This window comes from Danio rerio, chromosome 2 (assembly GCF_052040795.2).
Source record: "Danio rerio strain M-AB ecotype USA chromosome 2, GRCz13ab, whole genome shotgun sequence".
Lineage (NCBI taxonomy): Eukaryota > Metazoa > Chordata > Actinopteri > Cypriniformes > Danionidae > Danio > Danio rerio.
In genome coordinates this window covers 57,791,854-57,804,276 of record NC_141022.1, presented here as the reverse complement: position 1 = coordinate 57,804,276, position 12,423 = coordinate 57,791,854, and the positions used below count along the sequence as shown (strand labels likewise).

At 34.1% G+C, this 12,423-nt stretch overlaps 1 protein-coding gene and 1 long non-coding RNA gene across 4 annotated transcripts in view; one reads left to right on the top strand and one right to left on the bottom strand.

Moving 5' to 3' along the window:
* The window catches only part of LOC147846549 (uncharacterized), a 1,651,758-nt gene that overhangs the window by 396,245 nt on the left and 1,243,090 nt on the right, over window positions 1-12,423 (top strand). The gene's annotated exons all lie outside the window — the stretch shown is intronic.
* The window catches only part of piezo2b (piezo-type mechanosensitive ion channel component 2b), a 257,364-nt gene that overhangs the window by 64,512 nt on the left and 180,429 nt on the right, over window positions 1-12,423 (bottom strand). For all 3 annotated transcript variants that reach the window (XR_015478970.1, XM_087241404.1, XM_087241405.1), the window contains 4 exons: window positions 7,763-7,866; window positions 5,021-5,119; window positions 1,555-1,666; window positions 1,402-1,470 (listed from right to left, as the gene is read on the bottom strand). Coding sequence is in view for 2 of the 3 variants with exons in the window: in XM_087241404.1 (XP_087097530.1) it covers window positions 1,402-1,470; window positions 1,555-1,666; window positions 5,021-5,119; window positions 7,763-7,866 (384 nt within the window). In the remaining variant the exon portion in view is untranslated. The remainder of the gene's footprint in view (window positions 1-1,401; window positions 1,471-1,554; window positions 1,667-5,020; window positions 5,120-7,762; window positions 7,867-12,423) is intronic.

Genomic DNA, 12,423 nt, shown 5'->3' with positions numbered 1-12,423 from the left:
TGTGTCTGTAACAAAATATAAAACATTCAACGTATTTTAAATAGCCACTTAAGAGCTTAAATGTGCTGTCCATGAATGTGTACACTCAGGGGCAGACTGGCAATCTGGCAATTCTGGCAAATGCCAGAAGGGCCGGACCATTTTTTAAATATGGACCGGTATGCTGTTTTTTACTATGTATTGTTTTGACATGCAGGCAGCTTTTATCTCTTGCAAGATGTGAATATTATGATGATGGTGATGATGATGATGATAATAATAATAATAATAAATGTTAAGCATTGGCCCAATCATCAATGGTCGGCTGGTTTCAAGATGGGCCGACCCAATCAGAGGTTACATGGACGTAATCAAAATCTGTTAATAAAAAAGGAAATGCGGTTCCGAAAAGCTCAGAGAAAGCAAAAAGTTACTCTATATCAGACACTACCAAATGCATAAAATTAACTGAAATAGTCTCGAAAGGGGGCGATGCAGTGGGTAGCTCGATGGTTCAAGTCTCGGCTGGGTCAGTTGGTGTTTTTGTGTGAAGTTTGCATGTTCTCATGGGTTTCTTCCCGGTTTCCCCCACAAGTCCAAACACATCTGCTATAGGCGAGTTGGGCAGGCCTAATTGTCCATAGTGCATGTATGTGCATGTGTGTGTATTGTGGTTTCCCAGTGATGGGTTGCAGCTTAGAGGGCATTCGATGCATAAAACATATGCTGGATAAGTTGGCGGTTCATTCCGCTGTGGCAATCCCAGACAGAATGAATGAAATGACTGTATGTATAAATTTGTTATAAATGGGTTGTTTTTGTTCCAGTCACATATATTAAATGTTTAAATATCTGTTACATATGATATGGTACTGCTAAATATTACTTCACCATCTGTACACCAATATAAGTAGTGAATGTGCGTGTTGTGCCGGTGTGGTAATGTGGGCTGGTGTGGCTACAGTGCCAGGGTAGATTTTTAGTCCCAGTCTGCCCCTGTGGACACTCAAGCATGAAGATAATACGAAGATTAGATTGGCTAATTGGTCTTCCCGATTAGCCAATCTGGACCTGCATGCGCTACAGGTGAATTGAACAAACTATAATGGCCGTATTGTATGAATGTGTATGTGAGAGTGAATGGGTGCTTTCCAGTACTGGGTTGCAGCTGGAACAGCGTCCGCTGCGTGAAACGTATCCTGGAATAGTTGGCGGTTTATTACGCTGTGGTGACCATTGATATATTACAAAGGAAAATGATTGAATGAATATCAAAATCAAATGTTTCCCATCACATTTAAGCTTTTTGCATCATCAATAATGGATTAAGTTCACTGTAAATTACGACGTGCTGCAACTCATTCAGTTTTACTGATAATGAATGGAAAATGTTCCCGCAATGAACAGATGTCATAAACACACCTGGTCCATCTGTCTTCTCCTCTTCTGAACTCTGACGCTCGTCTTCACCGATCTCTATCGCCACATGTTCTACACACAATAAGTTATTGATCAACTTTACACTCATGTTTATATTCCTCCAGTTCAGTTTGCAGACATTAAACACTGAAGTACCTTCTTTCTTCTCTTTTTTATGGCGGCGACCGTATCGCTTCCAGAAGCGCTTGCCTTTTCCTCTTTCTTTCAGAGCTGCTTTAGATTCAGCGATCCAGGTATGATACACAAACTACACAAAAACGTCAATATGAATGCAATGATCAACATATTGTTAGAATATGGAGTTGCACAAAAACATTGAAACACAAATACGTTGCATTTTCAGCCATTTTAGAGAAGTTACAATTTAATTAGTGATTAAAATTTGCTAAAAGACAATGCAATTTTCATTTGATATAAACATTTTTTTATTTAATCCACAAATGTGTTTCATCCTCTGAAAAGGCTGAATTTGAGGAACAAGCACATCCACCACAAAATACCCGAACTGAATACAAACAACTGTTTACTGTTCGATTTTTTTCCCAATTTTTCCCTATTATTTGCATTTTAGACTTGCCAATATTTGGCCTACTGTTCTGCATATTCAGTTTTTAATGGATTAATTAAGTTGTTTGAATCCAGGTTACACAAGAAAAGGGAAAATTGTGTTTGCATAATTGTGTTTTGCTCCACTAATATAATGATGAGCTGATTTAAAGAAGAAAATGGGTTGTTAAGCATTAAAATGATTATTATAAATGATGCATTTTTTTCATATTGAGGATCATACATTTTGACTAAAGACACACACTAGCATGTCTTGCACGGATGTTTAGCAGAAGAATCACTTGCTGACATAAGGAAAGACTTATTTGAAAATTATTATAAATTATTTAATCACAGTTTGAACCCAAAATTTGAACCCAAAATACTTATTAAAGGTAGTTTTTGAAATATATTTTTTTATATTTTATAATATTTTTTTAATTAATTTTAAATACATTTTTATATTTTACTCTGCTTTTTTTCACAATTTTTTTTTTTTTTTTTTACAAAAATAAGATTATTTTTGCTGAAAAAACAAGATTATTTGTTTATCCCATTGGAATATTATTTCTTATTTCTAATGTTGGCATATTATTTCTTAAAACAAGACAATAAGTTGTGCTCCTTGATTTAAGAATTGTTAGATATTTAGACCAAAAGAAAAACAAAAAGAAAAGAAATGCAAAAAAGAGCTTTTGCAGTGTAGCAACTACCCTTCCAAAATATTATGGGTTCAATGTTAACGATCTTAGCACAAAAGTCTAAAGCACGTGGCGCAAAAGCATTAAGGACATTTGCTATTTTAAGGATGAATATATATGGTTTGCGCCCCGGTGCATGGTCTAACAGGGTTGTGCTTATTCTTGTAATGAGTTTTGGGTGTGTTTTGAGCACCCAGAGTCTCATCTTCCATTCTTTTTAAGGGTCAGTTGCCTCACGCCATTTGCTATTTACATGGCAGACTTTATATGTGGAAAAACTGAATGCTTCACTAGTAAGAACAGTTAAACAGAGCATCTGCAGTGTAAGGATAAAGAACGAGCCTCCTCCATTCAGCCTCTTTTACTTTACTTTTATTCTTTACGCCTTTACTTTTGTGAAGTAAGGATCAGTGGAAACTCACTCCACTGAGGACATCCATCAGCTTACAATTTTGTTTGTTAAGCGCAAAACTATTTCTAAATTCAGTTCTAATTTCCAGCAAATGAATAAATGAACCATAAAAACGAAGTGAGGTAAAAAAACTGAGTTATATCCAAACACACGTCCTGTTCTTATGCACCCAATGGCGATGCAGACGTCTTCAAAACCTGACAGGTGGACAAATCTAAACTTCTTTTTATTAAAACTAATATAAAATTGCAGATAATAAGTAATACTGCTAATAATAATAATAATAATAATAACAACATTATACAAAAGTAAATTGTTATGAATGAACTAAAAAAGCTCCCTGAGATAAAGAAGGCATGGAGGAAGTGGTTTTTATATTTATGTAGAAAGTAATAATTTTTAAAATATTGAAATTCTTTAATTGTATTCATCTGTAAAGATATTTGTGTGTTGCTGTGCATCCTGCGTGTATTAAGCAATGTGTAAGCATTTGGACCAGCATAGGCTCATAACTAACAAGCTCTGTGCTGGACTTTAGAGCAGCTTTTACACTCTAAAAAATAACTCACAAGGTCTGTTACCACTACATAGTTTAATACATTATTTTAACTTAAAAATTCTAAAATGCTGATAAGATTAAAACTTTTAAGAATAATTTGATCAAGTTTTCAAAACAGTAAGATATTGAAAATTACATCAATTTTAAAATGCAGCTAATTTAAAGGTAAATATATCCGTCAGTTACTTTAAAACAATATTTAACTTTTAGCAACCTAAAGAAATTGGGTTGATAACTCACAATAATGGAGTTGTTTTGTATTTTTAAGTCCACATACTGATGTTTTTTGTTGTTATTTTTTTTACACTGATAATATGGGACAGTACATGATTTACATGATTTTGTTTTGTAAAACAATGAAAACCTGTAGTTTAATACAAATAAAAAACTAACCAAAAACAAAAAATGTTGTTGTTAAATTTATTTCTTTCAAGCAGGAACAGTAACAACTGGGTTTGTTTTCAATTTGAATTAAAAAAAATAAATAAACAACTTATTTTTTTGAGTACTCAACTTAAAAATTTGAGGTTTTTAGTACATAAAGTGCCTCTGATTGAAGAGGAAAAGATTTGGCTAACATAATAAAGTTTGTTGTCTGAACTTAATTTTGTTAGATGTTGTCGTAACTTCAATATATTAATGCAAACTGTTGCGTTAATTTTTTTTGTTTTATTTAAACAATATACCAACAACGCACCGTGACACACCTCCTTTATAGACAAGAACACCCATGAGTCCACAAAGTGGCGCAAATGGATTTGCTTTTTAAACAACATGGCGCAAAACGTGAAAATAACAGCTGCGGTGGTCTAAAAGTAACAACAATTCACGCTAAACACGTCTTGCGCCTTATTGCACCGGGTGTAATGATTGCAAGAGTCTTTTAATCATATAAAATAAAATAACATTTAATATGATCATTTATTCATGTATCAATTCTACATTCAAAACATTGAACTATATTTTTCATGTTAATATACATTAAATAACTTCAAATTCTCCCTGATATAAATGATCAATATCAGACGCTCGTCTTTGACCCATGATTGCTCGGTATAAAATATTATGTATTTTTAAATTTTTTAGTGTGTTGAAATGTAGTGGAGCAAAATCACATTATACACTAGCAACTCATTTAAAAAAATCAACAAAAACAAAAGTATAGCTTCCCAAAAAAACACCACATGAAACAAACACACAATTTTCACACTCAACAACACCTCGGAGTGATTTCCATTCCATGCCTCCTTGCAGTAACAGTTCACTACTTTTTTAATATTTTGACAAATATGTAACGCAACAGGAACAACATGGGATGGAAATCTCACAATGAAACACCATCAGCAAACACAGGCGGCAGGATTCCCGCGGTGGTATATGTACCTTGGCTGCCCTTATTAAATACTGTAGAATAGTTTTGGGCAGTTTAATGATTGATCTGGGTAAAGCAACAAGGGCTGAAGCAAACTTTCTGATCGCTCGCTGAGAGGAGAAAAAACCAGGAGAAAGTCACAGCATCAGTGTCCTGAAGCCCAACACTACACAATTCAACACCATTCATACTAAATACATACTGACTGCTGCAAAAGACGCTGACGGTGGAATTTTTGTCTGATTATTATAAAATTCACAAATTAAAAATAGGATGAACACTTACTGAACTGAAGAACATTTATTAAACATGCATACTGTGTTGAATCGCTAAATTCCTGCTTAATTGTAAGTCACTTTGGACAAAAGTGTCTGCTAAATGACTGTAAATGTAATGTAAATGCATATTAGGGTAGGAACTGTACACTATTACTAATTTGAACATGATGTATAAGTACTTTTTGCATCTGACTAGGTAATAACTAGATAGGAAAAACATTATGTTCAATAGTTTACACTTTAAACACATTATCTGATCAATTAGTCATGTTTTAAATCATTGTAACTTAATAAACTAAGTAAATCATGTTCTAACTTAGTCTGATAAGTTATACAGGCTGTTTTAAGTCAGTTTAACATCATATAAGTTCAATGGACTCATAAGGCTAATTTGATTCAACTTTAAAGACAATTTAAAAGTAATTTAACAATTAAAAGTCAATTTAAGACAACCAGGATTTTTATTTTACATTATACACTTAATCTATTAAGCACACTCAATTAATTGAGCTAAAAATAGGTTATGAATATGATGTGCACATATTTATTTATTTATTTATACACCAGTTCTGACTGGTTCTTAAATCTGATTGGCTGATAGCCGTGAGATATTTTGCCAGTAACAGCACACAAAGGCCTCTTCACCTTTGTGTATTACTACGCCTACATACAAGCAGAGGACGCTCCACAGTTTTACAAATATTATTGCGGTTGGGCAACATGATGTACTTTTGGGGCTTTTTTAGAGGAGAATATAGCTGTTTAGATTGCAACTATGCAGTTTATTTATAAGAATAGTGCCTATTTCAAAATATTTACAATTTCTGAGAGCGTCGGTGTCCGTTAGCCAAAGATGGTTGAAGTTGTCTATCCCCAAGGTGGCGCCAGGACCACATTATAAGCCCTTGCTTAGAAGATTAAAACTGCGTGTTTTTTAACTAGATCTGATCAAATTATTAAACTGGTAAGTGATATTCTAAGTCGATCTCTCTCTCTCTCTTTTGTATAGATTGCAACTATGAAGTTTATTTAAAAGGACAATGCCTATTTTAATACAGTTACTTTCCTATCCAAGTTGTCAACAGTGTTAATCAGAGACCTCATCCTCGAACACCCCCTCCTTATCGCAAACACAACAGCAGTCTGGTAGTGATTGGGCTGCTTATTTTGGGGGTTAATTATTGTGATATCCCGATTGTAACAGAGAAACACTGTAGACTAATAGATTGTAAGAAGATATCTCTGTAGACCGATGGCATTTTATGTCAAGTTCAGCCTTATAATCTTAAAGTGTGTGCAAAATCAGCTGTTTTTTCATTACTTTATACATTACACTAAAGAATCATTCAAACACTAACTCTAAATTGATGTTGGTGAATTAGTAACGGCTTCTGCTGTTTTGATGTCAGCTGCAGATGAATGGCGGAAGAAAGTAGTTACTAATACAAAAGGGTTTTTAGACCCTCTTTTTTTGATTTTTTTTAATATACACGAATGTGCTGTTGAACTGTTGTATAAACGCAATATCACGCTCATAGCAGTGCGATATGGCTGTATATCAGCACTGGTGGGACACTAAGGCAACACACACCTCCCACCAGTGCTGATATACAGCCATATCGCACTGCTACGAGTGTGATATATATATCAGTCAATTTTGGGTTAACAAAACTCATTTTATTTATAAAATTGACTGTTCGCATATATATATATATATATATATATATATATATATATATATATATATATATATATATATATATATATATATATATATATTTTTTTATTTTTTTTATTTTTATTTTTTTATATTTCCCAAATGATGTTTAACAGAGCGTAATATATATATATATATATATATATATATATATATATATATATATATGTATATATATATATATATATATATATATATATATATATATATATATATATATATATATATATATATTTTATTTTTTTTTTTTCCCCAAATGACGTTTAACAGAGCTTAATATATATATATATATATATATTTAAGAGCGTAAGTATTTCCTATAATATTTTTTTATCTTCTGGAGAAAGTCTTTTTCATTTTATTTTGGCTAGAATAAGAGCAGTTTCTAATTTTTTAACACCGTTTTAAGGTCAATAGTATTAGCCCCCTTATACAATATTTGTTTAGATTATCTACAGAACAAACCACCGTTGTCCAATGACTTGCAAAATTATCCTGACCTGCCTAATTAACCTAGTTAAGCCTTTAAATGTCACTTTTAAGCTGAATACTAGTATCTCGAAAAATATCTAGTCAAATATTGTGCACTGTCATCATGACAAAGATAAAATAAATTAACTTATTTAAAAGAATTATTAAATCTGTTGAAAAAAGATATACGTCAAGCCTTATTGTGTAACAATAAAAGTTTCTTCCTTTCCACAGAGAGGACCAATGACCTGAATACAGAATGAGCTGAACTGCATGGTTTTACACACCTGAAAGGCTGATCTTTTGGGAGGCTCTTCGTCTTTTTTCTCCTCCTCTTCCTCCTCCTCTTCACTGTCAGTTTCAAACAGGTAATAATCACCACTTCTAACCACTGAGAAAATATGGAGAGCGTTGAGCAAAAAACAATGACATCAAAACAGAAAACAGTAGAATAACACAGTATGCTTTTGATTATTCACAAGCTTGTCATTGATAAAATCAGTTTTGCGCATCCCCATACGCCTCCTGAGAAAATACCAAACAATCTCAAACCAAACTTACCTCAATCTGAAAAACACACAGTCAAATTGTGCTCGTAAGGCATATCATATTAGCATAAGTCATTTGTAAAATAATACTAAAGTACAAGATTAAACTGCACAAAAAAAGAGTTTTTGCCTTGATCCTAGTCCAAAAATCTAAAGCTTCTTAAATCAAGATGCCTTTTTAGACGAGTAAGAAATATTAAGATTTCAGAAACAAAAAGTAAAAAATAAGGAATTTTTTCCTCTTTAAAACAGGGGTGATCTGCCAATAGCGAAAGCAAAACAATCTTGTTTTTGGATGGCAGATTACTTAGCTTGTTTTAAATGTGCAGTATGTAAGTTTGACACTCAGTGGTTGAACTGGGTATTGCACTACAGATTCAAAACACATGCAAGCGCAGGTTGCCAGATTTACGACATCAACAGGAGCAAACCTGACTATCGAGTTTAAAGGCTTATTTAAGGTTGATGTAATCTGTGTTTTAAATAAAAGCAACGGCAGGCGATAGAAGAAATATTTTCTATATTAAAAGGAGTTTCTGTTCTAACCAACACCAGAAATTTCTATATCAGAAATGGCTTGCAGCTGATCAACAGTAAACTGTCAATGATCACCTCAGGTACACCTCGTGTGCTTTATTCAGTGTTAAATGCTAAAAATGTGAGTCTGAATGCCATTTTACATGAAATTGCTATACTACTGAAAGTAGCAGCACATAATCCACCTGAGATCTTGAACTTTACAACTCTGATTCAGTGCAAGCCAACACACTCTTCAAAGTAAACTCTGAGTTAGTTTTAAAATTAACTATTCAAGATAGTTATAATTATTGTTATAAACTAAACACTAGTACACACAGTTTTTAAGTAACACTTTAGTTTAAGTACCAATTCTCACAATAAAAGGTGCAGTTTGTAAGTTTGACACCCAGTGGTTGAACTAGGTATTGCATGCCTTGTTCAAAACACTCAATCGCAGGTTGCCAGATTGATGACACCAACATATCAGTGATTCAGCATGTACGTTTAATAATTTTAAAGTGGTTTAATGTGTATTAATCAGAATATAAACCTTACCATTTCACTGGAGTGCAGTGAGTGCACATATATTATGTGCTTCTAAATGGCTGTATTTACACATTTCTGTCGTGTTTCGACTGGTGCAAACAGTCATGTTGCTTATCACTGCAAATCTAATCACATAGCGTGTTCTTAGGACACAGGGTTACAATGTAACCTGCTCACCTAATGTTTACGTTTGTAATATTTATATTATTTGCTAATTAATAACCTTATGTGGAACTCTACTGTCCACCGGAGGTCGTATTTTCGATTGTGGACGCAGACTTTGGGAGCCTTCATGACTGAATGTATCAAATATGCTGTTTTCCATCAAAAACCTGGGGTGCTGAACTATAATTGGATAAACTGGCAGTGGGCAGGTTAAAAGAACCAAAAAAAAAAAAAAAAAAGACAGACTTTCCAGCACGTAACACACATTTTCAAAGCAGAATATCTGACTTCAGCATTGTTTTTCAGATAAACAAGAATGCTCACTTAACATGTTTCTTTAAAATCTGCAAACATATTATGATATTTTTATGCTTTAGAAGAGTCAGAAACTTACATACAGCACCTTTAAGGAAAAACCCACTTAATTTCTACTTATTATTTCTGAAATCAAAACAAAATCTTTTTTACTTGTCTAGAAAATTCTTCTTTGTGTAAGCAGTTTTCCCGCATTTTTGTGATTTATGTTTTTATTTACTATTATTATTATGATTTTGAAATGCATTATGAGAGCTCAATCATTCGTCCAACATCTTTTAACCTTGAAAAGTAAAAAAGAAAGTGACTTTTATTGACATTTTTAATAGTTTAAAGTGATATGTTCTCTGGATTGGTGTTGTATAATACCAACCCAGGCTCATTCTGAAAACGTAGTCCCGTGGACGTTTCTGGAGGCCGCGAAATAAAAATACAATTTTTGCAGTTTTTGTTTTCGCGAATCTGTGAGAGGCCACTGTGTGCGCTTTTTCGTATCTCAAATGTCTCTTGCGAGTGCAGTTCGCATCCGCGCTGTTCTTGCATATACCCACCAGAGGCCGTTGTCGAAGGACCGTCTGTCTGACGGACTGAACGATTGCGGACAATGAACTGACCCTCCCTCCTCCTCCTTCCCTAAACCCAACCGATTTTATCGATTGACTCAGCCACCCGCTTACTTCCCTTAACCCAATCAACAATTTACAAAAGCAGTCCAGAAAAATAAAAACCCTCATCTAATTTTCACCACGTTTTTAGATTTTGCCACATTTTATGCTCACTTTATTTTTTGGATTCTGTTTTTGTCTTATCGGATTTCCGGAACCGCTCTTTCCTGGACTCGAACCCGGTCGTTGTCATGGTCAACACCTCTCTATGTTTCAAGTCTGCCGACGTACACGATGAGCTAAAGGGACAAACTGGTTGCAATGGGAAAGCCCTTCACACTGAGGTAAATGGTCAGCCGGTAAGTGCGAAAAGGAATGGCGTCATACCGCCCCGTAGCGTTCGCTTAAAGAATTAAATGCAGCCATACGTACCTCTGCCTACATAATTCACAGTCTCCAGAAACGTTCACAGGACTACATTTTCAGAATGATCCTGTGTTATATAATACACTACAAAAAACTTGTAATAAACTGCCAGTGCATTTTCTGTTATTTTACAAACTTATTATATTATATATATTATTTCCAGCCTGATCTCACAAGGAAACGTTAGTATTTTACATTTTGTCAGTTTAGTGGCTAATTCGTACAAATTTATATGAGTTCAGTCGTACGAAAGTGTTCGATTTTAAAAAGGAGACATGGCACACAACCCCACCCCTAACCCTAACCGTCATTGAGTGATAATCAAATTGTACTAAATTGTACGAATTAGATCGTAAGAATTTAGTTTAGTGGCTAATTCGTACAAATTCGTATGAGTTCAGTCGTACGAAAGTTTACGATTTTAAAAAGGAGACGTAGCACACAACCCCACCTCTAACCCCAACCGTCATTGGGTGATGAGCAAATCGTACTAAATTGTACGAATCAGACCATAAAAATTTAGTTTAGTGGCTAATTCGTACAAATTCGTATGAGTTCAGTCGTACGAAAGTGTACGATTTTAAAAAGGAGACATGGCACACAACCCCACCCCTAACCCTAACCGTCATTGAGTGATAATCAAATTGTACTAAATTGTAAGAAATAAAACGTAAGAATTTAGTTTAGTGGCTAATTCGTACAAATTCGTATTAGTTTAGTCGTACGAAAGTGTACGATTTTAAAAAGGAGACATGGCACACAACCCCACCCCTAACCCCAACCGTCATTGAGTGATAATCAAATTGTACTAAATTGTACAAATTAGATCGTAAGAATTTAGTTTAGTGGCTAATTCGTACAAATTCGTATGAGTTCAATCTTATGAAAGTGTACGATTTTAAAAAGGAGACATGGCACACAACCCCACCCCTAACCCTAACCGTCATTGAGTGATAATCAAATTGTACTAAATTGTAAGAAATAAAATGTAAGAATTTAGTTTAGTGGCTAATTCGTACAAATTCGTATTAGTTTAGTCGTACGAAAGTGTTCGATTTTAAAAAGGAGATGTGGCACACAACCCCACCCCTAACCCCAACTGTCATTGGGTGATGAGCAAATCGTACTAAATTGTACGAATCAGACCGTAAGAATTTAGTTTAGTGGCTAATTCGTACAAATTCGTATGAGTTCAGTCTTACGAAAGTGTACGATTTTAAAAAGGAGACATGGCACACAACCCCACCCCTAACCCTAACCGTCATTGAGTGATAATCAAATTGTACTAAATTGTATGAATTAGATCGTAAGAATTTAGTTTAGTGGCTAATTCGTACAAATTCGTATGAGTTTAGTCATACGAAAGTGTACGATTTTAAAAAGGAGACATGGCACACAACCCCACCCCTAACCCCAACCGTCATTGGGTGATGAGCAAATCGTACTAAATTGTAAGAAATAAAACGTAAGAATTTAGTTTAGTGGCTAATTCGTACAAATTCGTATTAGTTTAGTCGTACGAAAGTGTTCGATTTTAAAAAGGAGACATGGCACACAACCCCACCCCTAACCCCAACCGTCATTGAGTGATAATCAAATTGTACTAAATTGTACAAATTAGATCGTAAGAATTTAGTTTAGTGGCTAATTCGTACAAATTCATATGAGTTTAGTCATACGAAAGTGTACGATTTTAAAAAGGATATGTGGCACACAACCCCACCCCTAACCCCAACTGTCATTGGGTGATGAGCAAATCGTACTAAATTGTACGAATCAGACCGTAAGAATTTAGTTTAGTGGCTAATTCGTACAAATTCGTAT